At 47.3% G+C, this 27669-nt stretch overlaps 1 protein-coding gene across 2 annotated transcripts in view; it reads left to right on the forward strand.

Moving 5' to 3' along the window:
* The window catches only part of ACAD9 (acyl-CoA dehydrogenase family member 9), a 54148-nt gene extending 27962 nt beyond the window's left edge, over window positions 1-26186 (forward strand). The window contains exons 3-18 of one of the 2 annotated variants that reach the window (XM_081138986.1): window positions 2017-2118; window positions 6235-6341; window positions 7345-7445; window positions 8789-8867; window positions 9856-10030; window positions 14140-14213; window positions 15732-15807; window positions 17414-17484; window positions 17762-17881; window positions 18151-18279; window positions 19278-19357; window positions 20128-20254; window positions 20500-20577; window positions 21150-21278; window positions 22010-22082; window positions 22929-26186. In XM_081138986.1, the coding sequence (XP_080995112.1) occupies window positions 2017-2118; window positions 6235-6341; window positions 7345-7445; window positions 8789-8867; window positions 9856-10030; window positions 14140-14213; window positions 15732-15807; window positions 17414-17484; window positions 17762-17881; window positions 18151-18279; window positions 19278-19357; window positions 20128-20254; window positions 20500-20577; window positions 21150-21278; window positions 22010-22082; window positions 22929-23029 (1622 nt within the window). In that variant the 3' untranslated portion in view covers window positions 23030-26186. Of the gene's footprint in view, window positions 1-2016; window positions 2119-6234; window positions 6342-7344; window positions 7455-8788; window positions 8868-9855; window positions 10031-14139; window positions 14214-15731; window positions 15808-17413; window positions 17485-17761; window positions 17882-18150; window positions 18280-19277; window positions 19358-20127; window positions 20255-20499; window positions 20578-21149; window positions 21279-22009; window positions 22083-22928 lie in introns of both variants that reach the window. The other variant, XM_081138987.1, reaches the window with a different exon arrangement.
* The last annotated feature ends 1483 nt before the right edge of the window (window positions 26187-27669 follow it).

Consider the following 27669-nt stretch of genomic DNA (forward strand, 5'->3'; position numbering starts at 1 on the left):
TTTGTTGAGAATTTTACTATCTGTGTTCATCAGGGACATTGGCCTATAATTTTCTTCTTTTATTGTATCTTTATTTGGTTTTGGAGTTAGAATAATGCTGGCCTCTTAAAATGAGCTTGATAGCCTTCCCTCTGCTTGAATTTTTTGGAATAGTTTGGAAAGGGTAGGGATTATTTTTTTCTTTGAATGGTTTGTAAAATTGCCTGTGAAGCCATCTGATCCAGGACTTTTGTTTGCTGGGAGTTTTTTGATTACTGCTTCAATTTCATTAGTTGTTATTGGTATATTCAGCTTTTCTGATTCTTCCTGATTCCAGTTTTGCAGATTGTATGTTTCCAGGAATTTATCCATTTTGCCCATGTTGTCCATTTTCTTGGCATATAGTATTTTCTTACAATCCTATGTATTTATAGTCCTCCCCCTTTTAAAATTTTTTTGTTGTTCTTAATCCTCATCTGAGGATATTTCCATTGCTTTTCAGAGAGAGTAGAAGGGAGGGAGGGAAGCAGGGGAGGATAGAGAGAGAGAGAGAAACATCGATGTGAGAGTGACACATCAACTGGTTGCCATCTGCACACGCCCCAGCCAGGGGTGGGGAGTGAACCTGTAACCGAGGTATGTACCCTTGACCGGGAATCGAACCAGTGACCCTTTGGTGTGCAGGCTGATGCTCTAACCACTGAGCAACACCAGCCAGGGCTCCAGTCCCCTTTTGCTCTATCTTGGATGGAAGCAGAAGTCTCCCCAGAACTGACAATTTCTCAAATGTTAAACATACCATACTATACAGCCCATTCATTGCACTCCAAACTACTGGTCCCAGAGAAATGAAAACATGTAGCTACACATAAACTTGAATATGAATGTTTATAGTAGAAGTTTTATTTCTAATAGCCAAAACCTGGAAACCACCCAAATGTCCATCAGGAGGTGAACGGATAAATGATTTTACATCCATTCAGTAGAATATTGAACAATAAAACGTAATGAAGGATTTATACATGCCACAGTATAGAGACGTCTCAAGATCTTATGCTGAGTCAGAGAAGCCAGAACAAAAATATACATCTTTGTGATTCCATTTATAGAAAACTCAAAAAATGCAAATTAGTCTATAGATAAGAAGGACAATTTTGGTTGTCAGGGGATGGAGATGTAAAGGACTAGTCACAAAGGAGCACAAGGAAACTTGGTGGAAAAGGAAATGTTTTTTGATGATTTCATATATGAACAGATGTCAGAAGTTGAAAGTATATATTTTAAACGTGCAGTTTATTGTGTGACAATTATATATGTCATAAAACTGAAAGTAAATAGAAAATGAGGATTTGGACTCTACTTGGGGACCCATGTGTATAAACATTTGTTAGTGTAAGTAATGGTGGTTTTTAAGATTTATATTAGTGATGATGTTTATTTTGTTGGCAATTTAAAAATATACTAACTTGATCCATACAGAAGTGTACATTACAGACCTAATGCTAGTGCTTGTTCAGTTTTGCTGTAATGAATGTGAGTATTGGTGTTAAAGAGACTGAACTGTTATCGAACCCGTGGACTGTGGTGAAAGACCCCGGGTCCTGAAAACATACTGCCTAGACACATTGCCTTGAGTTTGGCTCTCTAGCCTAACATTTTAGGGCTGTTCTGGGAGTTGTGTACTTATTCTCTAATTTTCTGGATGGTAGTGATTTTTTAAAATTCAAATTTAGTATGCAGAAAGTTTACATCTTATAAATGTTTATTTTGCTGCAGTTTTGCATGATGAATATATCCATGTCAATAGCACCCAGAACACAAAACAGTATAACCTGGTATTGGTAATTTTTCAAAATACAGATCTTTCTGGCATAATTAGATAAAATTGAACACATGCTGAATGACCATGACTAGATAATTTCCAGTTTTAAAGTTTTTGAAATTGGGATTGTATACTATACAAAAATTGTTCTGTTTATTTGTATTTGTATAAATGTAGCTTATATTTTGTTTAATCAAGATATTTCCTGTTGGCAGTGGACTCTCGAAAAATTGACCAAGAGGGAAAAATCCCAAAGGAAACATTGGAGAAACTGAAGAGCCTGGGGCTTTTTGGGATGCAAGTCCCAGAAGAATATGGTAAGTAAAGGAAGCCATCTCCTTGCTGGTTGGCTCTTAAGAAAGTGCTCTATTTTTGTTCAAAAAGAGTTCTTTTTGGGAAAGGTGGTCTTTTTTTGAGGGTTTTTTTAAAATTAAATTTATTGGGGTGACAATGGTTAATATGAACATATAGGTTTCAGGTGTGGGTTTCTATGTTACAAGACCTGGATATTGCCCTGTGTGCCCACCACCCAAAGTCATATCTTCTCCGTTCACCATATATTAGGCCCCCTTCACCCCCACCCCTTTCCCTCTGGCAACCACCACACTGCCATGTCTACAAGTTTCAGTTTTATACCCCACATATGAGAGAAATCACATGGTTTTTAGCTTTTTCTGACTATTTCACGTAGCATGATATTTTCAAGGTCCATCCATGTTCTTGCAAATGGCAGTATTTCATCTTTTCTTTTGGTGAGTAGTATCCCATTGGGCACATGTCCCACATCTTCTCTACCTAGTCCTCTATTGCAGGGCACTGAGGTTGTCTCCATGTTGGCCACTGTGAATCATGCCACAGTGAATGTAGGGGTGCATATGTCTTTGCGAATACATGTTTTCAAGTTTTTCGGGTAGATACTCAGGAGAGGGATGGCTGGGTTGTATGGTAGCTCTATTCTTAATTTTTTTGTGGAATCACCAGACTACTTTCCATTGTGGTTTTACCAGTCTACATTAAGGGTGGCCTTTAAGTGTAGTATGTCCAAGATCGAGCTGTAAAACTGCTGGAATTAATAAAAACACTTGTCATTGGCTGAATACTGGGTGGCTGGTTAGTGACTGTGTGTGGACTGGCTGGGGCTGTGGGCAGAAAGTGGCATTCTGGGCTTCTTCCTTTGAGATAGGTCCGAGACCACTGCAATAACTGTGCTTGCTGGGTCTCTGGGTGATGGAGGAGGGGATGTCGAAGGCAGACTGGCTGATTTCAGTGTCATCTCTACTGTATAGCCCTTTTTGTTCTTTGGGGCACAGGAATTGTCCCTGGAGCCACTTGCCCTTCATGTTGGAGGAATAACCGTGTGGTGAGAGTTCAGGTGCCAAGGTCCACTGGGCTTGGCTTCTCATCCTGGTGCAGAGGAGCAAGGCATATGGTGTAGGGCACAAGGTGCATCTAAAAAACACTAACTTGGTCCATAGAGAAGTGTGCATTACAGACCTAATGCTAATAAGTGTCCAGTTTTGCTGTAATGACTGTGTCGGTGTTAAACAGACTGAATTGTTCTCAAACCTGTGGCCTGTGGAGGATTTTACAGGGATTCCTTTGAGCAGGCCCTGTGCCATCTGGACTGTGCACAGCATCCATGGAGCATCATAGTGATGTTTTCAGCTCCCAAGTGAAAGACCTTGCCTTTTTCCTCAGGATTCTGGGCTAATTCTGCCCTACCAGATTTGGCTGATCACTTGTTTCTTTTTTTGTGTAATCCAGAGGTGGTCATCCTAATTCTGTGGGATTTTGGGGACAGGCAAGAAGTGTATATGGGGAGAGGGATAGATAGTGTCTCAGAGAGATGGACACAGTCATGTGCATGCATGAGCATGCAGACCCACACACAGTGTTTACTCTCAGGCCCCTTTGACGTAAAAGTGTGGGCTCTAGGCGCTCAGCCTTCACCCTGTACCCACTTCACTGAGCCTTTGCTAGCTGGGGCTGCTCCCAGCTTGGATCAGCTATGGGGCAGGAGTTTAGGGGAGAGTTAGTGGTGCTTTAAGGGTTGGGTATATTTCATGGGTGTGAGCTGTTCATTGGGAGGTTTTTGGGCATTTTCCCAGCCGTATTTTAAATTAGGTTTACACAGCAAGTCACAGAAGCCAGGGTTTGTCTTTACCTAAGAGACCAGAGTTACACTGCCCTCCCCCTGTGCCCCAACCTGGCCAGCGACAGTGGGGGGCCTCAATGTTTGTAGAATAAGTACCCATTATACCCAGTCTGGAGCCGGTCCCGTCTAAGACATGTGAAAATTTAGGACAAATTAGTGTGATACCTAATTTCCTTGATTCTGAGGCATATTTTAATCAGGTTAAATCTTAGTTTATATGTATGTTTATTGCTTTGCTTTCAACTGTTAAATGGCCTTATCTTGTCATCTTACGAAATACCTTTCCAAATGTGTAAAAATATTACCCATTTATGTAGAAGACATAAAGTAATCAGGGCTGTTCCCCCTAGCAGTGGAATTCACAGCACAGACCTCTGCAGGGAGAAGGTACACATCCTGTTTCTTAACAGAAATCCGCAGCCTGAGTGAGGTGGGGGAGACTGCTCTCTTTCCAGATATTTGATACTTGTCGGTATTATAACTGACACGTGACAAGGGAATTATATGCCATAACACATGGGCTGCATCAAATATTAGACTAGCAAGCAGGTAGGGCTAGAGCTGGAGAGTGGCGGTTGGTCTGTCATCCACTGGAAAACATGAGTGCTTGGAGTAAATAAATACCAGGAGAGAGCCTCTGGACAGAGCCAGGTTCATAGTAACATACATTTCCTCTTCAAGGTCATTTTTAAGTCATTTCTTGATGGATGAAAAGTACTTAATTTTTCTCCCCAACAATTTTTGTGTAAAATTGGGATACATCTTTTTACATCTGCATGTCTTATATGCCAGCATGTGTTGGGGGTGTACACATGCCTTCCTGTGTTGCTATGAAAAAGCACAACTTTCTGTCCCTTATTCTTGTTTTATGTCGTACTTTCTGGTTTGTAAATGCTCTTTCATGAGATGATAATGGTCGCATTTGGGGCATTTTCCCTCCCTTTGGGAAATTAAGACAGCAGCAACCTTATGTTCATGCCCCAAAAGTTTTGGGGACCTGTTTCCAGCCTGGAACATTCTAAAGAGTGGTTGGAAACTCCCATACAGGGAAATGGAGGCCTTTCTACCAACTGAGCCTGCATTTCCTTTCTGGTTCCCTGCGGCCACCCCAGCCTGTCCTGTCCCCGTCCTATTGACATGGTTCCTCCTGCCCTGCAGCTCTTATTCCACCGGCAATCTCCACCTACCTGTCCCCCTTCCCCATGTGATTGCTGTCCGCATGACTTTAGTGATAACTTTCCAGGGGGGAAAGCATTGGAATTAATTTTTTTAACAAACAAAACTGACTCCCTCAGTATATGAAATAAGTAAAAGTGTTTTGATTGAAACAGTTGGGAAGGGGGAAGTGATACTGCAGAGCCCTAGCCTTCCCTGGGTACCACCATTGAACTCATGGACTACACACCAGGCAGGGCTAGTCCGCATCTCTGCAGGGACTCAGCCTTCCCTTTGTGTGTGAATGGTGGCTCCAGTGCCAACGCCTCACACCCCCCTGAGTTCAGGGCCCAGCCCTGCTACATTTTGGCTACATGACCTTAGGCCTCAGTTTATCATTTGTGAGATGCACATATGGTCACCCAGCCACCTGTGGAAGCTGAAGATGAAATGCAAAATATGTAAGTTTGGTGGAGTTTTTGTTTTTATTTCTTTAGTCTTTGTCTTTTTACTCCAGAACAGTGATTCCCAACAGGGTGATTTTGTCCCCCAGGAGACATCTGACAATGTCTAGAGAATTTTTGGTTGCTGAAACTGTGGGGAGGGGAAACTTCTGGTATCTAGTGGGTGGAGGCCAAGGATGCTGTTACATATCCTACAGTGTACAGGACAGTCCCCATGACAAAGAGTGATCCATCCTAAAATGTCAGTAGTGCCATGGCAGAAAAATCTCTGTCCTGGAGTCCATGAGGCACTGGAATGAGATGCTGGAAAGTTCTTTCATTTATAAAGATCTGTATCTGACAGGAGATATTCACAACATATTAAACGATGTAATGTAAAGATATTTTTATATTTTTGTATTATAGATTATACTGTTGTCTTAAAAATATATATCTATATATGCTCATATGCCTAGAAAAAGCCTGACAGGATATAAATAGAAATGGTGAGTGATGTTTATGGGTGACTTTTGTTTTCTTTGTACCTTTCTGTATTGTGATTTTTTAAAAATGGTGATCTGATATTCTTTTATAATCAGAAAAGACCAGTAAAGCCATTTGCCTTTAATGAGAGGAATTTGGGGCTGGCCACAAATAAAGCTGGTCTGTTTCTTCTCTAGGTGGCCTGGGCCTCTCTAACACCATGTACGCGCGGCTAGGGGAGATTATCAGCCTGGACTGTTCAATCGCTGTGACCCTGGCAGCACACCAGGCTATCGGCCTCAAGGTCAAGTATCTTGATATGCATTCTGTGACTCCAGAAGACCTTCAGGAAGTGAATTGTGCTTGCTTACTGTCTCAGGGTCTTGGAGGGGACCTAGCCTGCTCCTGTGCCCTTGCCTGCAGTTGCTAATCTGCACACATCCTCTCTCAGCCTGCTGCATAGTGCTCAGTCCCTACACAAGCAGCAGCTCTCTGATCACACTGTTCCTTCCCTTTGAATCCTCCTCCTGCCCCCATTGCTTTTGACCTGTCCTTGGAGGCCGAGGCTGCTTTCATGGAGCCTGCCTTCACCTCAGGCTGGGTGTGAGCCTCCCCCACGGAGCCCTTGTGTCACTCACTTAGGGCCTGAGCATGTCCTCCCCGCTGTTGTTGCACGTCTCCCTCACCTACTGGGCTCAGCGCATTTCATGGCAGGTCCAGGGTCACACCATTCTTATCAACAGTCCAATTACTCTGGCTGCCTCTGCTCAGTGTAGAAACCAAAATGAGCTGAGTGCGCAGCATGCCTGGCTCCCTCACTCCAAGGGTGTGTGCTGCCAGCAGTCACCTTGTGGGAAGAGTGGGTGGGAAGGAGGTGGGACAGTTCTGACATTGATGAACACCTTTTTTATGCCAGGTATGGCTCTAGCTTTCCCACCTCTTCACGTTTTTTCATCTAAACCACTCCTCCATTGGGTAGGATTATCCCCTGTGTGTAGGTAAGGAGATGGAGGCTCAGAGAAGGGACATCCCTTACCCAAGACCATCCAGCCAGGAAACAGAAGCTGTCATGAAAATCCTTGAGTCTGACCCCAAAGCTCTGCTGGGCCTCCATGCCCAGGCCAAACTGGAGTGTGCACTTCAGGGTGGGTGGGTCCTTAGCAGTCTGGCTCCCCATACTTTCCAGCAGCTCTGACTCAGGGTGTTTCCTCTTGTGTGAAGTATTTCCATCGGAAGCCATGTTCTGCAAGCGTATTTCACAGTCCTCTCTCCCCACAGCTAAACTCAACCTGTGTGTGTCTTGTTAGGGGATCATCTTGGCCGGCAGTGAGGAGCAGAAGGCCAAATACCTGCCCAAACTGGCATCTGGGGAGCACATTGCCGCCTTCTGCCTGACAGAGCCAGCCAGGTCTGCGGGGTATGAGTTGCCCTGGAACAGAATATTCCAGGGTACACTGGGAGGAGGGCTGTGGTTTTTGCTAAATAGGTGGTGACTTTTATTTCTTCTGTCTCTGAAATCTTCCAAGAGTCAACTCAGCAACTTTTCTTTCCAGTTCTCTTTATTTTTCTGTCCGGTGAGAGCTATAAGTGAGATAATATACACCTAGTAAATAATTGTTTTGTGGTTTGCAACACCTGCATTCAACTTTCAGCGTATGGAGGGTGGGTGGTAGTGTCCCTGTTTTACAGTTCAGTGAGGTATGACAAGCTCAGGGTCACACAGCTGGGATATAGCAAGGCTTGGCACAGGGCCAGGACTTCTGATGACAAGTCTGTTCTTGGACCGCACTTCGTCTCGCTTCCCTCCACCTGGGACTCTGGGGTGCCCTGAGCGCGTCCTCACAGGAGTTTAGATGAATCTATTTTGAGCACACATTTTCATGTTTAAACCTAAGCTCACTTTTTTTTCACTGCCACTTTTTTATCTGATGTGATAAACGAGGGGTTGGCCACATCCAGCCTGCCACCTGTTGTGTGTTTGTATTGTTTTTGGTAATCCTCACCTGAGGATGATTTTTCTACTGATTTTTGGAGAGTGGAAGGGAGGGGGAGAGAAGGAGAGAGTGTGTGAGAATGAATCATTGATGTGAGAGACACATTGATTGGTTGCCTCCCAACTGGGTCCAGGGATCGAACCTGTAACTCAGGTATGTGCCCTTGACAGGGAATCGAATCCACGACCCTTTGTGGTGTGCAGGCTGACGCTGTAACCACTGAGCAGTGCCAGCTAGGTCCTGCCACTGGTTTTTGTAAAGAAGGTGTTACTGGAACACGCCTGTTTATTTACAAATTGTCTGTGATGCCTTCATGCCACCGTGGCAGAATTGAGGAGTTGGGACAGGTATCCTCCTCTAGCCTGAAAGGCTGAATATATTTATAATCTGGCCCTTTATTTTATATTATTTTTTATTTTATTTTATTTATGTTTTAAAATATGTCTTTATTGACTTCAGAGAGAGGAAGGGAGAGGGAGAGAGAGAGAAACAACAATGATAAGAGAGTCATTGATCAGCTGCCTCCTGCATGGGAAGGAGCCCACAACCCTGGCGTGTGCCCTGACCAGGAATCGAACCGGTCATCTGGATCATAGGTCGCTGCTCAACCACTGAGCCACACTCGCCGGGCTGACCCTTTGTTTTTAAGTTTGCCAACTCCTATATTAAAGTAAAAACCTTTATTTTGGGACTTTCCAAACTATTCTTCTTGATTTCCAGCATTACTTGCCTCAACAGCCTATTTCTGTCCCTGCAGTGGGAGCGATGCTGCCTCCATCCAGACCAGGGCCTTGTTAACTGAGGATAAGAAGCACTACATCCTGAACGGCTCCAAGGTACAGCTCCATGGCCTCCCCTGGCCTCCACCATGACCTTCACCACCACTCACTGACCACTTCCATGCGCCAGGGACTGCAAAGGGCGCACACATCATCTTTTGACCTTCACCTTTTGGGTAGATACTACTTTCTTTTCTGGGAAGAAGACATCCTGTGCTTAGAAGTAGGGCCAGGATTAGAACAGAGGAGTTCTGGCTCCGTAGTCTACATGCTTCCAGAGCACCAACTACCTCCCTGAGCTGCTGTTGGGTGTTTGTTTAAAAAAAAAATTTATTATGCAAAATTTGAAACATACAAAAGGTCAGTACAGTGAACTTCTATGTATCTGTCACCCAGCTCCAGCAATTGCTAGCTGTTAGCCAGTCCTGTTTCTCTGTCAGCATCGTCGCCTCTAGATTGCATCCATACTTGTTTCAGGTCGTATGTCTAAAAGGAAGACCATTACAAAGTTATAATACCATTTATCACATTTAAAAATATTTATAATTTCTTACTATCTGGTCAGCATTCAGTTTTCTCTGATTATCTCATACCTTTTTATATTTCAAACCATTTGCTTGAATTAAGATCCAGATAAGTTCCATACGTTGCAGTTTGCTGAGAAGTCTCCGTCTTTACCTCTCCCTTCCTCTCTTCCTCCCCATCTTCTGGCTCCTTTCTGTCCCGTCCCCCTTTCTTGAGGAAACCTTTTTGTTTAGTGCGAGGGCTTGAACTATCTTAGTACCATTGGCTGCTCTTCTGCACCCCCCCCCCCCCACACACACTCACACCCATGGCTACTTATGTCTCTTGGGAAAATCTTTGCTCTGGAGAGACTGGGTTGAACCTCTGTCTTCTGTTCATGCAGGTGACCTCCCCAGAGCCAACGGCTTTACATGCGAGCCTGAAATTTGATGGGTAGCTGAAGTGTCTAGTGGCAGAGATGGGGCTTAGAAGTGGCTCGTGATAGTTTGGTTTTCTCCAAATTTCTTTCATTTTCCTTCAGGTCTGGATCACCAATGGAGGACTTGCCAATATCTTTACAGTGTTTGCTAAGACCAACGTTGTTGATTCTGACAGCTCAGTAAAAGACAAAATGACAGCATTTATAGTAGAGAGAGACTTTGGTGGAATCACTAACGGGAAGCCTGAGGATAAGTTGGGTATCCGCGGCTCCAACAGTAAGTGTGTGTGTGTGTGTGTGTGTGAGAGAGAGAGAGAGAGAGAGACCCTTTAGCCTCATCCGAGTGCCAAGATAAAATGAGATTTAAGTAGTTTTGATTGTACGTAAGCATTTTAGCAACATTAAATTAAGAATGCCACAATGGCTGTTGTAATAATGCTGTAGTGAACATAGGGGTGCATATATCTGTTCGAATTAGTGTTCTTGTTTCTTTCAACAAATACCCAGAAGTGTAATTCCTGGGTCATAGGGTAGTTCTGTTTTCAGTTTCTGAGGAATTGCCCCACTGTTTCCCACGGGGCTGCACCAGTTTACATTCCTACTAGTAGCGAACCAGGGTTTCCTTTTCTCCACATTCTCACAGCACTTAGTTGTTGACTTTTTATAACAGCCATTCTGACTGGTGTGAGGTGATATCTAATTGTGGTTTTGATTTGCATTTCCCTGGTGACTAGTGATATTGAGCATCTTTTCTCTATATGTTCTTATTGGAGAAATATCTTATTTTCTTTGCCTATTTTTCTATCAGATTATTTTTTGTGATTGAGTTGTATGAATTTCATACATATTTTTTATATCAACCCCTTATCATTTGCAAATATATTTTCCCATTCAGTAGATTGTCTTCTTTTGTTGAAGGTTTCCCTCACTGTGCAGAAGCCTTTTAGTCTGATGTGGTCCCATTTGTTTACTTTTTGCTTTTGTTTCCCTTGCTCAAGGGGTGGTATCCAAAAAGATATTACTCAGACTGATCTCAGTTTGTTTCCTATGTTTTATTATAGGAGGTTTCAGTCTTTAACCATTTTGAATTTATTTATTTATTTATTGGTTTTCCTTACTTATTTTTTTTTATCCTCTCCCAAGGATATTTTTCCATCGATTTTTAGAGAGTGGAAGGTGCAGGGGTGGAGAGAAACATCACTGTGAGGAACACAACCGTTGGTTGCCTCCCGCATGCACCCGACTGAGCCTACAGTCTGGGTGTGTGCCCTTGGCAGGAACCAAATCCGCGATCCTTTGGTGCAGGGGCCCATGCTCTGTCCACTGAGCCACACCGGCCAGGGCTTGAGTTTATTCTTATATATGATGTGAGAAAGTGGTCCAATTTCACCTTTTTGCGTTATCTGTCCAGTTTTTCCAACACCATTTGATGAATAGACTGTCGTTACTCCGTTGTGTATTTTTACTTCCCTTGTCATAGATTAGTTGACTGTATAAATGAATTGATTTCTGAGCCCTCTGTTCTTTTCCACTGATTTATGTGTCTGTTTTTCTGCCAGTACCATGCTGTTTTGATAATTACACCTTGCCAGTGTAGTTGGAGATCAGGGAGCGTGATACCAGGAACTGTGTTCTTCTTACTCAAGATTGATTTGACTCTTTGGGGTTTTTTGTTGTTCCATATAAATTTTAGGATTGTTTGTTCTGGTTCTGAAAAGAATGACTGTGCACCACTATATTCATTGCAACATTGTTTACAATAGCCAATATATGGAAGCAGCCTAAGTTTCCATCAGTAGATGAGTGGGTAAAGATGTGGTGTGTATATATGTGGAATCTTAAACAGCAATAAAAAGAATGAAACCTTTCCATTTAAACAACATGGATTGATCTAGAGGGTATTATGCTAAGTGAAATAAGTGAGGCATAGAAAGACAAATACCAAGTGATTTCATTTATATGTGAAGTCTAAAAAAATAAAATAAATGGAAAAACAGACTCATAGAAATAGAGACGAAAGATGTGTTAACAGAGGGAGAGGACGAGAGGATGAGTGAAAAGGGGAAGGGAAATACAGTCAGTAATGTGACAATTTTGCACAAATGATTAGGAGAGTTGGTGTGATGATTACATTGTAAGTTAAAAAATGTTGAATCACTATATTGTCCACCTGAAACTAATATAACCAATATAATACTGTATACCAACTATATTTAAATTAAAAAAAAGAATGCCACAGTGACTGTGTACCGTTCCATTTGCTGAGCATCAATGATTTCAAGATTAGTGAGACAGTTACAGTCTTGTGGAGCTCTCAGCCTTGAGGGCTCCACAAGACTGGAGGGAGGCATAGTGGATACAAGAAGGGCAGTGGGTGTCCTAGGTAAACATTCCATTACAAGAGACCCTTTATTCCCTGCCTGGAACTTCCTCCCTTCTCTCAATTCCCTTTCTACCTGTCCAGACCTGCTTGTAGCCCCTGGTGAGCACTTGGTTTACTGAGGCTGGGTCTTGTGAGTGGCTCTCAGGATGCAATGGAGTCCTCACAGGACTCTACCTTGTGGGTCTCCTACTTCAGATCATGGAGAGTATGTGCTGCAGGGTACTGCATGCTGCTCTGGCACCTCCAGACCCACTTCTGTTTGCCACCTTGTCTTAGGGACCCTGTGTTCTGAATGGTGGTCTTTTCCATGACATCTGCTTGTCCTGGGGTGGGGGGAGTGTCAGAGGCCCTGAGCTCTAGCCTGGCTCTGGCACATAGAAGCTTTGTGACCTGGAACAAGCTAGTTTGTTCTTCTTCAGTTCCCTCACCTAAACGAAAGGGATGGTAATAGAACCTTGTGGAGGTGACATGAGAAGGGAGTGTTACGATGTATGTAAATGCTGAGTGTACTTGGAAGCTGGAGATGCTGGTGGTTGCTGTTATGACATTACCACCATGACTGGTGCTGCCTGTGAGTAATGAATGTTCTAACAGAGCAAGGAGCAGATACAAAGGCCCTGAGATAAGAAAGCTCAGTGTGCTGGTGGGGAAGAAGTAGCCAGAGTGACCACCAGGGTGGAGGGAGAGAGCAGGGCTGCCACTGTGCACTACTGTGCGGGACTGTCCGTACTGAAGTCTAGGTAGGTGGTGCCCACTGGGATTATGCCGTGGCTCTGTGAGAGGGGATTGGGTGGCAGAAGATGAGGTCAGAGAGGGAAGAAAGGTCCTCCCCACACTCAGCAGCCTGTGAAGGATCAAGAGCTGTTAGGAGAAAGGCCTGGGCCTCACAGCCCATGTGCTTAAGCCATACATGAGACCCAGTGGCCAGAGAGATGTGTATTTCATCATATTTTACCAGCAGGGTGTTTGAACACAGCTGTGATCATAGAATAGAAGGTTAGCAGACCTGGTTGCCCACACTGGGTTTGGGTGCTGCTTGGGTATTGAGCCATTACTTCCCTGTCCCGAGCCTGCCTTTTCTCCAGCATTAGTTGCTGGGAGCTATCGTTTCTTTATGATATAACATACAGAAGCCCACTGTTACAGAGAACACAGTAGAGAAGCCTCTGTGCCTTTCCTGCCTCTCCCCTCACCCCTGCCATGCTTACCCTGACTGTTCTCTCCACATTGCCCTCTAGTTCCTTCAACACGCCAGGTGCGTCCTCACTGTAAGGTCTGCTAGTCATTCATTGCTGCAGTAACTCACCTGAGAAACCACCCAGGACTCGGCATTTATTTTTCTCCTGTAGTTCCCGGGTGCTGTGTGTTGGGTTCAGGCATGCCATATGTTTTCTTGAATGTGGTGGAGCGAGTTCTCACAGCAGATCCTAAGAGTGCAAGTGGCCAAGCCAGACTGGATCAACACAGCGGACGCCTCTCTGCTTGTGCTGGATGGGCTCCGTGCCCCTAGCCACAGCAAGTCACATGGCCAAGCCTGGCAATGTGGGTAGGGAGAGGCAAATCTCTTTCCACAGAGCCATAGTGCAGGGTTTGCTGCATTAAAGCATAGTGAAATGGGACCGACATTCCCCCTTGCAGTGGGGGCCTTAGGAAGTGCTGCGCTGCCTGGTTTCTTTGTTCTGTCTCAGTCTCTTTCTCATCCTTCAGATCGCACCTTAGAAAAGTCTAACATAAACCCTTAGTAAAAATAGGGTTACCCACTCCCCTCCAACCTGTCCCTGTGCTAGATGTATTTCATCCGTCGCACTTTACACAGTGCTGTAACATCTTGTTCATAGCTTATCTCCCTGACTAAAGTGTGAACTCCACATGGGCAGAAACCTTGTCTTTCTTTACTGTCCTATCAGTAGATGTAGAGTGAATGAATGAGTGAATTGCATTTCATGCCTGTGGGTAAGTGCAGAGTAGTTTGCATTTAAGGTCTTTAATGTCATGTGTTTCAGCTTGTGAAGTCCATTTTGAAAACACCATGGTGCCCGTTGAAAATGTTCTGGGAGAAGTTGGAGGTGGGTTTAAGGTGAGTTGCCAGCAGCAGCCCCTGTGACTGCTGTGTGGTTTCATGGTGCAGTTTGTTGGCCCCGGCTTTCTGTCTCACCCCTGCTTATAGAAGACCAGCCTGTGCTGGCCAGGTGACCATGTATGGTTCTCCATTGGGAAATCAGCATAGTGGAAAAGGGAAAAATTGGTTCCTGGAAGAGGGAGTGTGTGGTTAGAACTAGGTCCCTTCATTAATCTGTGAGGCTTTGTTTGCCTTGAGTAAGGACAGGACTCTTCCCTAGCAAGCATCAGAAAGCAGGCACTGGGGGAGCACAGGCTCTTTTAATGCATAACCCTGTTTGTTTGTTTGTTTGCTTGTTTGTTTTGAGTCAGATTTATTATTTTTATTGACAGATAATTCATGTAACATAAAATTCACCCTTTTCAATTGTACACATTGGTTGTTTTTAGTATATTTGCTATGTTGTGCAATCATCACCATGGTCTAATTCCAGAACATTTCCATCACCCCAGAAAAAATGTGCCATCCCTCTTGTTTCCACTTCCCCCCATCCCTTCGCAATCACTATTCAATTTCTGTTTTTATGGATTTGCCTATTTTGAACATATCATGTAAACGTAATCTATATGTGGCCTTTTGTGTTTGACTTCTTTTCATGTAGCATTATATTTTCAAAGTTTATCCAAGTGGTAGCATTTATCATTCCTTTTAAAGGCTGAATAATATTCCATTGTGTGGATAGAACGCACTTTTTTTATTCATTTATCGGCTGATGGTCATTTGTATTATTTCCACCTCATGGCCATTATCAATAATGCTGCCGTGAACATTTGTGTACAAGTTTTTGTGTAAACAATATGTTTTCAGTTCTTTTGGGTATTAACCAGAAGTGAAATTTCTGGGTCACATGGTGACTGTATGTTTAACTGTTTGAGGAACTGCCAGGCTATTTTCCACAGTGGCTGCACCACTTTACATTCCCATGATCAGTGTATGAGGGTTCTTGTTTCTCCACATCCTCACCAACACTTGTTATTGTCCATTTTAAAAATGAAAGCCATCCTCGTGTGTGTGAAGTCATATCTCATTGTGATTTGGTTTGCATTTCCCTAATGACTAATGTAGCATCTTTTCATGTGTTTATTTGCCGTTTGTGGTATCTTTGGAGAAATGTCTTTTCAAATCCATTGCCCATTTTTAAATATCTTTTTTTGTTGCCCTGTCCTAATTTACTGGATCCCCTAGGTAAGTATCTCATATCCCGGTGAACTCCTCCCCCTGGCTGTGAAGCAGGGAACAAAGCAGTGCCTTCAGCCAGCACTCCTGTCCCAATGCAGCTTGGTGCCTGCCGAACCTAGGGTGGTAGAGGCGGAAGGACTGGCATGGAGCAGCAGTCTGTGTGCAGTGATAGGTGTGATTGTTATTCAGCTCACCCAGAAGATACGCAAATTAGACCATATAGATAAAGGAACAAAATGAACCCCCTGAAATCTGTCTCCAAGAGAGTTGGCATTCATTGTTGACGCTTCTCTGCAGGTGGCCATGAACATCCTCAACAGCGGGCGGTTCAGCATGGGCAGCGCTGTGGCTGGAATGCTCAAGAAATTAATCGGTAGGTAAGTCAGGGACAGGAGCCCTCTGCAGTGCAGACTTGCCCCTGCTGCCTCCACTCCAGCCTGGAGGCCCTGTCATACGTTCAGGGCAGGCTGGTGCTGAGCCAGGCCACCTGGGCAAACGTTCTCACTTAAGTTTAGGACCTGGGCTTTGGTTTAGATCAGAGAATGTATTCGGTCTGTCCCCAAAGGGTGAGTGTTCATGTTTCAGCACTCCTCTCCTTTACATGCTCACAGGGTAGGAGGAGGCTGTGGACATTCCGTCAGAGATGGAGATGGGCAGCTGCTCTGACCACTAAGAGCAGAGCTGCTTAGCGAGCATCCACGTGTGAGCAGACAGCTGTGAACGTCAGCTCTAGTCTCCCAGTGCTGCCCTGTAGGCGGCTCTCCACGGTGGGTGGGCGCAGGACTGGGGTCAGAGCCCTGGCCTCAGCCTCTCGACCCTCCTGTGTTCCTCTGGCAGGGCCCCTGAAATCTGAACTTTCCTCTGCCAGTGAACTTGAAATAGTCCTAAGGGCTTCTGCTGGGCACAGAACATCGTTACTATGTTAGCATTGTGGGAAATTCAGGGGGCCCTGGCTGCGGATGGTGGATTTCCCAGGGGCCGCATACCACTGAGTGCTTACGAAGTTCTTCAGAGTTAAGGGTACAGTGGGAACAGGAAGGCTCTGGTTTAGGGTCTTACCTCCTTTTTATAGATGAAGAGACTGATGCTCAGAGAGGGTAAGGGTTTTTCCCAAGGGCATGCACCTGGGCCTAAAAGCTGACTCAGACTCCAAGCTCAGGGCTTGTCTCACTCTGCCCAGCTGCTCCCAAGACCCTAAAGCCCTCTGGACTTCTTTCCCATCTGGAAATTCCTCAGTACAAGAACTTTGTGGGGGTGCTCATGGCAGCCTCTCCCCAGAGGATGCAGAATGTGGGTGCCTTTTTACCTTATAGGCCCACCATGGGGAGCAGTTTGATTGGATCATACCTATGGAAATGTTTGGAGAACACTGTCCATAGGGGGCAGGGGGTTGCTGACTATGTGGGATGCTGCCGTATTCATTTGGGTGTCTTCAGTGCTGGCCCCATGACACAGTTTGTGTTCACAACTGTTCAGTTTGAAGCTGTAGGCCCGAGTTTTCAAAACAGACTGCCTTCCTGCTTTGGTGATGGACAGCTGTGAAGGTGTGCGCCAGCCCCTACTTCTGTCTAGGGTGTTTCTAGATAGGGGGCCGGACTTGGTGCTAGGCGCCTTCCACCTGAATCGTGTGTAATCTTCACAACAACTCTGAAGTTGGTGGGATTGTTCAGGGAGGTGAAGTCGCTTGTCCCCAGCTACCAGCTGGTAAGAAAAAGTAGCAGGTTGAAACCTGTGTCTGACTTCAAACTCTGTGCTTCCACATCTGTCCAACGCTGTTGGCACCCCTGGGAGTGGATACACCCTCCTCCCACCTCGACTCACTAGGAAGTAGGGGCTCTGTCTTTCAGGGCTCGGTCTCTGCACACGCATTTCACGTAGCTCCTGCCAGAGTGTTTGAAAGGTGGTGATGGTAGCCTTAGGAAATCATCTTAGGATAACCAGAAAATGGTGCTTTTTAAACACTTTGCTCTTCCTCTCAGAAATGACTGCTGAATATGCCTGCACGAGGAAACAGTTCAACAGGCACCTCAGTGAATTTGGATTAATTCAGGTACTGAAGGTTGTATAAGTGGCACGTGTTTTGATCTCACTATGTGAGCATTTAGTGTCTTTCATTTTCTGTACTGGTGACTCCTGCGCAGTGACTGGGGAGAGGACGAAGCCTGATTGAATGTGACACCCTTTTGTGAATGCTTGGGCTAGGCTCTCTTGTGCAGTGCAAGGCTTTGGACTTAATTACCTTCTCTGCTGGTTGGCAGATTTGGTTCTCAGCACGTATAAAATGCTTCTTGATTGTTTTTTCCCTTTTTTCCCCCTAAATGCTCCAGGAAAAGTTTGCCTTGATGGCTCAGAAGGCTTATGTAATGGAAAGTATGGCCTACCTCACAGCGGGGATGCTGGACCAACCAGGGTTTCCTGACTGCTCCATCGAGGCTGCCATGGTGAAGGTAACCCCAGCACAGCCAGAGGGAGCTGAGAAAAGCTGCCTACTACTGTTGGTCAGTGTGGTCAAGGAAGGAAAAGGACTTGCCTGAGGTTGCCCAGTGAGACTGTGACAATCAGAGCTCGTGCCTGGCTCGGTCTCATCTCAAAGCCCAGTTCTCTGTCAAGCCTCCCATTCCATCCCCAGCCGCTCTGCCCCTATTCTGAGGTCCTCCTTTTGGAAGGGAGTTGGTACTAATGACCTTGTGCTGGTCTTCTCCTATGCCTGTGGCAGGTGTTCAGCTCAGAGGGTGCCTGGCAGTGCGTGAGTGAGGCGCTGCAGATCCTTGGAGGCTCGGGCTACATGAGGGACTACCCGTATGAGCGCATGCTGCGTGACACCCGCATCCTGCTTATCTTTGAGGTGCGTGCCCTGCTGCCAGCTCCGCCTTGCTCTGCCGTGGACCTCCTGAGCCTCCTGGTTTTGGGGCCAGACTGGCTTGTGCACTCTCTCCTCCTTACAACCCTGCCTAGACCCGTTTCTGCTGATGAGGAAGACGAGGCTGAGAGGCCAAGCCACTCACTCAGGGTCTCACTTCCAAGGGTCCTTTCTGCTGAGCCCACCACCTCTTGACAACCCACCGCAGGTCTTTGCCAAGTTGCTTCTGCCAGCTGTGGTGGGACAAGCAGAGATCTTCTCATAGGACGCCTAGGTTGTGCCTTGAATGCTGTGCCTGGGTCTGGGTTTTCTTCTTAGTATATTGAGGGAGCTTAAGAGGATCATCTCTGAGGGCTTTCCCAGCCCGACAGTTCTCCCTCTCTAATTGCTGCCCCCCATGAGTATAAGGTGCTGGGAGGGACCTGGGTGGGGAAGAAAGGGGGGTTGGGGCCAGAGAAACACCTCAGATACCATCCCACCTTTGGGGTGCTAGTGATCTTGATTGTGTGGACTGACTGACCTCAGAGGAAACAGGAATACCAGGGAGTGAGGGACAGAGGTGCACCTCTCCTGAGGGGACTGAAGTCTTATGAAGCAAGTGCAAGTGCACTTGGCCCTTAGAGGCAGAAAGGACTTAGATCAGGCCTAGGGGAGGGCTGTATGGGTCAAGCACAGGGACGTAGAACATGCTAGGCCCAGTCAGGACCTCACCTCTGAGCTCTAGGCGAATGGGGTAAAATAAGCCAGTTGTGGTGGCGCCGGGGCAGGCGATGGAGTAAGTGAGGGGACGGAAGGGGAGACAAGGAGCCAGGTTGTACAGGACCTTGGCTCTTACTCTGAGGGCAGTGAATCTATAAAAAGCCCTCCTCAAATAGCTTCCTCAGTGTGGGTGGGCAGTGGCACAGTCCATCCAGTCACACATACTGTACTGCTGGGGCTAGATTCTTTGGGGTAGCTTTTGACCTCTGTACTGCTGGCCACAGGGAACCAATGAGATTCTCCGGATGTACATCGCCCTGACGGGCCTGCAGCACGCTGGCCGCATCCTGACTGCAAGGATCAAGTAGGTACCATTCCTATTCTCTGCTCCTCAGATCCCACCTGGAAAAACAAGGGGGTGGGCAGTGTAGCTCTGTAGAGCCGAGCCCATTCACTGACTGGCTGAAGGAAGGGGAGGTGGACAGGAGCCTTGGCCAGTGAGTGTTGGGCCTTGAAAGCTGGGCTCAGAGCGTGGCCTTTACCGGAGGGTGATAAGAAGGGTCAGCTGCTCAGGGAAGCCCTCACTGCCCTGCACATTGGTTCCCTCCCCTGACGGTTCCTGTTTCCCATGCTGCAGGGAGCTGTGTTTCCAGAATCTGGGAACGAGAGGTACCCCTAAACATGTGCCAGGCCCCAAGACCAACACAAAACCAATTTGTTTCCCCTGCCCTTGCTCCCCTCCCTTGCTCCCCTCAGTCGCCGTCCTGGGGCCCAGGCAATTGAAACCACTGCTGGAGCCGAGACTAGGCTGTTTAGAGCCTGCTCCAGAGTACTTCACAGGGAAGAACTGCCTGGAAACTGGCTGTGACTCAGCTCCCTGTGGTGGGAGCACACCACCGAGGAGCCTGGCTGCCCTCTGATAGGCCGACAGGGCTTGGCCTGCAGCCAGGTGTCCCACAAGCCCAGACTGGGGGAAGGTCACATCGGGCCTGGGTTGGCCCTTTATGGCTTTGCATGGCAGGGAGAAGGAATGAGTGCCTTAGAGCTCTGGGGTACCTATTGGTGGGGGTTTTGTTACTGGACAGTGGGAGGAACAGGAAGGCGTCAGGTCATGGAGCCGTGGGCTTTCTGCAGTGAACTTAAACGGGGCAACGTGACCACTGTCCTGGAGACTGTTGGCCGGAGGCTTCGGGACTCCTTGGGTCGAACTGTGGACCTGGGACTGACAGGGAAACTTGGAGTTGTGCATCCCAGTGTTGTGGTGAGTGAGCCCATCAGGTGTAGCCTGTCGGATATCTCCTTCCCAGAAGGGATATGACCGGGGTGTTGGGAGGACCAGCCAGCCCTGAGGGACAGCTGATATCCCATCTCCACCTGTTACAATGGGGAGCAGCGTGCTTGTTAGTCAGGCCTGGGTCCTGGAGCCTTGCCATGCCCTGTGCCAGTGGGAAGGATGGGCACCATGGGGAGGAGGTGCTGAGCTGAGTCCTTTCCTGTGGCTTGCAGGACAGTGCCAGGAAGCTCGAGGAGAATGTGTATTACTTTGGACGCACTGTGGAGACATTGCTACTCCGCTTTGGCAAGGTAGTTGGGCCCCTGCCAGACCTGGGGGTGGCAGGCCCTCCAACTTGGGGTCAGGGAGGTGGGACCAGCATCTGTGAGATGATGTTTTACCAAGTCTCCACCTTTAGAACCAGGCTTAGGAAGAAATCTTACTGTGGAGGGTGGGATAGGGAGGCAAGGCTGGCTGTGGCTGTCTGCCCAGGGACCACTCAGCTAGTGGGGTGGGAGCCTCTGCTGGGTAAACACCTTCCAGGTGAAGAAAGGCTCCCTGCATTTGGAAGGGGCAGCCCCAGCATGGCCTGAATCTCAGGACCTGATCTCTGAGGCTCTTGCTGCTGAGGCTGTATTAAGCCCTGGCCTCTCATCTCAGCCAGGCTCCTGGGACCTGGTCTTGCCTTGACCCTTGCCCAAATCTAGACAGAGTAAATGGAAAACAGTAGGCTACTGTGAGCCAACTTCTCACAATCTTGAGGCATAAAGTGAGGCTCGGAGATCGGTGAAGATGTGCCCAGAGAGGGACCCTGTGTGTGGGGAGGTAGGAGGGGGTGGGGTAGCAGGTAATGGGCCTCCACCCTGGGCCTCTATGTTCCCAGACCATTGTGGAGGAGCAGATGGTTTTGAAGCGGGTGGCCAACATCCTCATCAACCTGTATGGCATGACGGCCGTGCTGTCTCGGGCCAGCCGCTCCATGCGGGCAGGACTCCGGAACCATGACCACGAGGTGAGCCACCCTGCCCTGCCCTGTCCTGCTAAGCCGCACAGGGCACCTCCCATGGGCTTCGTCCTGTTGCACTTTAATGAGGCCTGGTGCTTGGGGGATGGGGTCATTGGGTGGCATGGCCCAATTGAGGAGTATCAAGTGGGAGGGGCTGGGCAAGTCAAGGGCCTTGGCACCCAGTTGTGGTCCCAGAGAGGGGGAGTGAAGTACAAGCCCATGCAGCAGTTGACCTAGACACTGTGGCCTGAGGTGAGCACTGAAGCTCCCATGGGATGGGAGGGTGCATGCTGCTCAGGACACAGGGTCACTGCCTTTCGTTTTCCTACCTGAGACAAAAGGGTGGGTGAATGAGGTGAATGGTAGGATACCAAACCTAGGGCCCTCACCCTGACTATCTCCACACCCTGCTGGAGAGGTGGATGCAGTCACTGAGTGCCTGCTGGGTATTTGGTCTTTACGTGCATTGACTCACAGTAGCCGGTGGCCACAGGAATTATGATGCCCCTCTAGCAGGGGAGGAAACTGAAGCTCAGAGATGTTAATTTGCCCTTGGGACAGAGCTAGTTTGGCTTACAGCTGAAATTAGAACCTAAGATTATGTGACTTCTGAGCCAGGTCTCTAGTCCCCGGCCAAGCTGCTTGGTAGTTCTTTGAAGTTTAGGGGTCAGTCACCAGGGAGGGGGAGCCCAGTGGCCCAGAGATCCCAGGGTTCTCTCTGACCTCGGTTCTGGCAGGTTCTGTTGGCCAACATCTTCTGCACGGAAGCTTATTCCCAGAATCTCTTCACCTTATCTCAGCTGGACAAGTGTGAGTAGGGTTGCTTGGGGGAGGAAGGAGAGGGTCTGATTCCAGGTGACTGTGGATGGTGAGCTGTTTCTGGACCCTGTCAGGCTCTCATGGTTTGCTGGCTGCTCACAAAAGTCTGCTTTGAGCGAGGGCTGGGGAAGACCTGCACTGACCTGCAGTGAGGCTGGAGCAGGTGCCAAAGCCCCTTTGCAGGCCCTACAGGCATCTGCCCAGGGAAGGTTTACAAAGGAAGGAGTCATTTCCTTTGCCTTTTCACCCCTGCACTGCAGTGGAGATGCAGCTGCCCTTCTTGCAGATGTCCTGGGCTGCTGGCCTAGACCATGCAGGGGTTTTGCCTGTGTTGCTCAGTCTGCTCAGTCCGGAATGCTCTTATGGCCATGTCTTAGAATGTGTAGCGTAAATTCTCCTTCTGACCCCTACAGTCTTGCTGGCCTCAAGGCTTCATGTCGTGTCCCCTACAGAGCCCAGCCCTGTTGCTAAGAGACTGGAGAGGAACACATCATTCTGTGTAGGTCCTGGCTCTGGGTGCTGTCTAGTGTGCTCCACAGTGCTGGCCTGACTGTCCACGTGCTGTGGAGAGAGGAAATGTTTCTCCTGCTGCAATAGGCTTGAATCGCAAAGGGGTCTTTTATTGAGCAAGTGCCTTCTCCTACAAGAGCTGGAGTTTTTAGGGATTAACAGGATGAACCTTTTGTTACTCAGAATGAAGCTCTATCTGTAGCCCAGAATCACTTCCTGGGGGGTTGGAGGGAGCTCCCACAGGCTACTGTTGGAAAAAAATGCTCCAGCAGTATTTCTGTTATCACAGTGCAGAAAGATCACTCACTATCTCTTTTCCTCTCCCAGATTCTCCGGAAAATCTAGATGAACAGATCAAGAAAGTGTCCCAGCAGGTCCTAGAGAGGCGAGCATACATTTGTAGCCACCCTCTGGACCGGACGTCCTGAAGCAGAGGACGGTGGTTCCTGCTGCCGCCAGCCCAGGCCACAGACCATTGCCGGACAACTCTAACTTCTTCCAGAAGGTGTCGAGCTTGGGGCTTTTTCAAGTTGAACTGCGTCTTCCCAGTATTTAGCTGAAGGTCTTTCTCCTGGCTTGAGGAAGCCTCTTCTATCTAGGCTTGATCGGTGGGCACTGCTGCCTGACGTGATCATCCCAGGTTCTAAACGGAGGTGGAGGGAGAGGGTGGAGTTGCTGAGACCTGGGATTTGAGTATGTACTATTAGTTTAGGAGACTTCGGAATGGAAACGGGGGCTTATGTTACTGCCCCTGTGGCATGAGCCTTGGGGGACCTGTTTTGGGCATGGACAGCAGCCATTTCTACTCAACCACACATTCCCCATGAAATAGCCTGAAAGCTGTGTACGTGTCATTCATTCACACTAGGAGCAAAATGTACTTAAAACGTGTACCAGGAACCACTTAACAAAAAGATAATTTAAAATGGCAGTTTGTGTTTGTTCCTCTAGTCATGTTTTTTCTCAGAACCAACCTTTAATGGATGACATCATGACCTTAAGAACCACCCTGCAAGAAGGCCCTGAAGCTGAGGAGCACGTGCCCGCTGCAGGGCCATGGGGGTTATGAGCCCTGCTGCTTTGATCCTCTGGTGATGGCTGGAAAGCAGCACTGCTTGGACCATGACAGCATACACTTGTTCCCACCTGGACTTTTCTGTCTGTTTTCTTTGCAAGGATTGCCCTCTAGTTTTAAAATGAGAAGAAAAGGTGTCTTTAGGTGGCACTAACAGGCCTTTGCATTTCTCCAGGCTCCCTTCTGCTGTCACTTCCGGGATGTACTGGGGCCCAGCAAACTGGCTGGTTTCAAGCTTTGGTTCCTGGGTGGTTTGGGGGTCCCTTCCCCCAAAAGCCCAGCCTAGCTGTTGCCTCAAGATGGGAGGAGAAAACCAGGCTCACTTTTCCTCCAAGTGTAAGTCACTGTCTGCTGTGGTGAGAGAAAAAGGCCAAGTAGATTAGGAATGCTGAGACCTGAGCCAGCTCAGGGGCATTGGCCTGGACATTCTGCCAGGGTTTTGGTAGCTCATCTTCAAAACGTGAAAGTTTACAAATACTGTGACTTTGGAAATAACTTTCCAGTGAAACTCAAAGTTCTTAAGCGTTGGCAAGGAGGCATTTTGCACAAAATGGAGAGTACATATCTTCTCCGTGCTGAAAGGGAGGGCTTGGGAAGCATGCAAACCCCGTCCCCCTCAAGAAAGGTGCTTCACTCTAGGCCTTGTGGCATGGAAGTCCCTGTGAGCAACAGGGGACTCTTTCCTGTTGAGTTTAAAAGGCTTTTCACCTTCCATTTCTGAGTTTTTAAACAGGTTGTAGGGAGGGGAGGGCCCAGCATGCATTTGTTATGTGCTTTCAGCAATATGCACAGGCTAGGACTAATTGGGATGCTCAGGGAACTTGTGCTGGGAAGGCCTGCAGTGGAACCCACCAGAGCACTCTGGCCAGTGAGGCAAGCGTGGCATTCCTGGGCTGGACCACAGCAGAGACTGAGCTTCTGAGACACCAGCATGTAGCAGGAGATCTTCGCACAGCCCCAGAGACCAGGGCCTATTCTGAAGAAAGGCAGCCAGGTCCAAGTGGGGGGAAAGAGGTTTCAGGAGCTTGTCAGCACTTCCTCCTACTCATAGAGCTATCACTAGCTTCCCTCGGGAGTCAGGGGAGGAAGGAACTCCATCCGGATTTCTGGGAAAGGGTTCTCTGGCAAACCTTGTCGTCTGAATACCCATTTCTCTGCACACAAAGATTCTGGGTCTATAAACCAACAAATTTAGGTTCTCTGTCAACCTATAAATGACTTTGAGGTCTTTCTTCATGAAAGAAAGGACTCGGAGGGATTCATGTAGCAAGACCTCATTCTCTCCCCTCCCCCCCAGAGGGAGATGGCAGTGTCTTGAGCTGGAAGGAAGCTGGAAAGTCCCAGTGAAGCCCAGATCCTCTGCATCCAGCTGTTGGCTGGGCCTCCAGAGGCCAGTCATGGGTAGTAACACAGTGTTGAAACTCAGAAAGCCCTTAGATTGTCTTCCAACTTTTCATTTTTCCAACAAACCAGACCCAGAGCAATAAAGGGATCTGCCCAAAGTCACACAGCTAGAACTAGAATCTGGGTCCCCTGAGTTCTAGCCCAGCATTCAATCTGCTACACCAAACCCATTCTGAATCTTGATTTCCTAAATCATGGGTATCTAAACCAAAATGGATACTGCTGAAGAATGAAAGCTGCGCAGAGCTGCATAACAGCAGCATCAGGAGGCTCGGCTTTGCAAAGCTCTTGTCTGCTACTTGTTGCTGGGTTCAGTGCTGGAGAAGCACGCAGCCTGAGGAAAGGCAGTGGTTTCTTGTACAGATGAGAATGCCAGTGGCGCTGGTCCCACTCTCTTGATCCAGCACAGGCTCCCGCACATTAGCAAACTGTTTTCCCTCCACTCCTAAATTGGGAACAATAAGTTAGGAGGAAGTCCCTGTGGACACCCCACTTGAGTCCCTGCTCCTCTGTGGACTTTAGTCACCTCTATAGTGGTGCTAGTGGGCAGCAGCTCCAGGTGATGGTCATTTTCAGTGCTGCTCTTAAGGCCTGTCACTTGGAGTCCACTGGCTATGAGCCAGGCCCAGTGGGATTTCTTGGCGTTTTTTCTTCTCTTTTTCTGACTCCTGAGACTCCACCATGGCTGAGAGGTAATTCTGTGAATATACGACTTGTCTGGGCTCCTGGAAGGGAGGGGCAAACGTGGATGGAAGGGTGGTGGCAGATCTGGAGAGGGCTGACTGAGCCTCTGGTTTCCAGGTAGGGGTCAGAAAGACCTGAGGGTGTAGTGATAGTTCCTGACAAGGGCATTTACATTAACTGAACTGTGCAGCTGCCCTGGAAGGTTCATGTTATTGTGTCCTTTAGAAGCCCTTATGTAAAGTCACTGTGTGTGGAAGCCTTAGCCAAGGCTTTTCCTTTGGGGTGACAGATGCTTTTCATGAGGAGCAACAAAATACTCTCTAGAGGGGAGGAACCTGCAGTGGCTTGCAGCTGTGAACGTCTGAACATTCACTGAGGACCTCTTGGCTCACCTCTGCATGTGGAGAATTCACTTCGCCCAGGAACAAAACACCTCTCCCAGCACCTGATCCCTTGTCTGTTCCCCCTAGCTGGTTGGCTCTCCATACACGGGAGATTTTGTGCTGACCTCCAGGCAAGATGGTCATAAAGGAAAGTGTGTGTGGGATAAGTCAACTCATTATAACTCTGGACTATAAACATTTGGTTGTTTCCCACTCTCTGAGCCTCTCACTCACCTTGACCATCTCGTGTATCCCCTTTGACAAGCTCTGTGAAATTGAAGATCTGAATACTGCAGTTAGAGACAGCATCTTTGGTAGGGGCTTTGATTCTAAACACCTTCACCACAGACTTTGGAGATTCTTGCTAACCTGGTAGGCTCCCGTGATAGTTTTCTGAAGAAAGAGACAACAGTCATTACACAAGGCCCCTCACCACCTTTTTGTCTTCAGCTCTGGAACTTGGCTCTAGTGCAGGTATTGATTCTTGAATCCTGGAGCTGCCATTTCATCACAGAACCCTGCAAAAGGGCCATCTAGCCCAACCCCTTACTCTCTACAGTGGACCAGAAACTTGACATTTGCCTAAGGTCACTGGAACTGGTACGCACAGCTCTTGGCCAGGGTTTATGGCTCAGGTGGTCAGAAGTGGAAGAGGCTTGAGGATTCCGTGGTATATACAGGGGAGATTATAAAACTGCCATCCTTGACTATGATTGTGTAAGGAGTCTTTTCTCTCCATAGCCTGAAGATGGTCTGCTGGCTTCCTTTGTGAATAGAGGTGCTGGGACACAAAAAGAGTTTCACACTAATGTTAAGTACTGTGCAACATAGCTTGCTCTTATCTGTCAACCTTAAGCAAAATACGTTTTGCTTAAAAAAATTTTTAACTCAAGATGGTGACTTTGACTCATTTATTAATGTAACTTTGTGTCTTGACTTTGGAACCTTTGAGGAATTTCTGTAAGAGTGCAAAATAGTCAAGGGAAGGAATAAATCTGATTTATATACAAAAGAGAAAAGTTGGTGTAGGCAACTAGACCCCTGTGGCTTGGAGCAACAGGGACTGAAGGCAAAGGCAGCCTAAAGGTCATTGGATGAGGGACAAAACTCAGGCCTTCGAGCACCTTTGAGATGATGGTGTTAGAAAGGCCACCTAGTATAGGATCCTGTCATGGCCCACACATAACTTCAATCAGAACATTTAGTATTTTGTCCAGTTTTTGTGGTTATCCTTTGGCAGGGTTGCTCTAAATTAGTCTGTTGTTAATAAAAATAGAAGTCCCTGTTTCTTCCAAATCCTAGAGCAGGTGGATCATAGCCTGGGGAGACAGATTCTTCCTTTCTTGATACTTTTCCCCTAGAGTTTAAAGTCGAAGTTCTGACGAAAAGAGGTTACTTGGTGAAGTAAAAACAGTGGTCAACAGTTCTGGGTGCCTGGGATTCTCTGCTCTGAGGCTGATCTGCCTGTGTATCTGGGGAATTTGGACTCAGCCAAAGTAACTAGATGCCTGAGAAGTATATA

Source organism: Miniopterus schreibersii (assembly GCF_964146895.1).
Source record: "Miniopterus schreibersii genome assembly, chromosome: 5".
Taxonomy (NCBI): domain Eukaryota; kingdom Metazoa; phylum Chordata; class Mammalia; order Chiroptera; family Miniopteridae; genus Miniopterus; species Miniopterus schreibersii.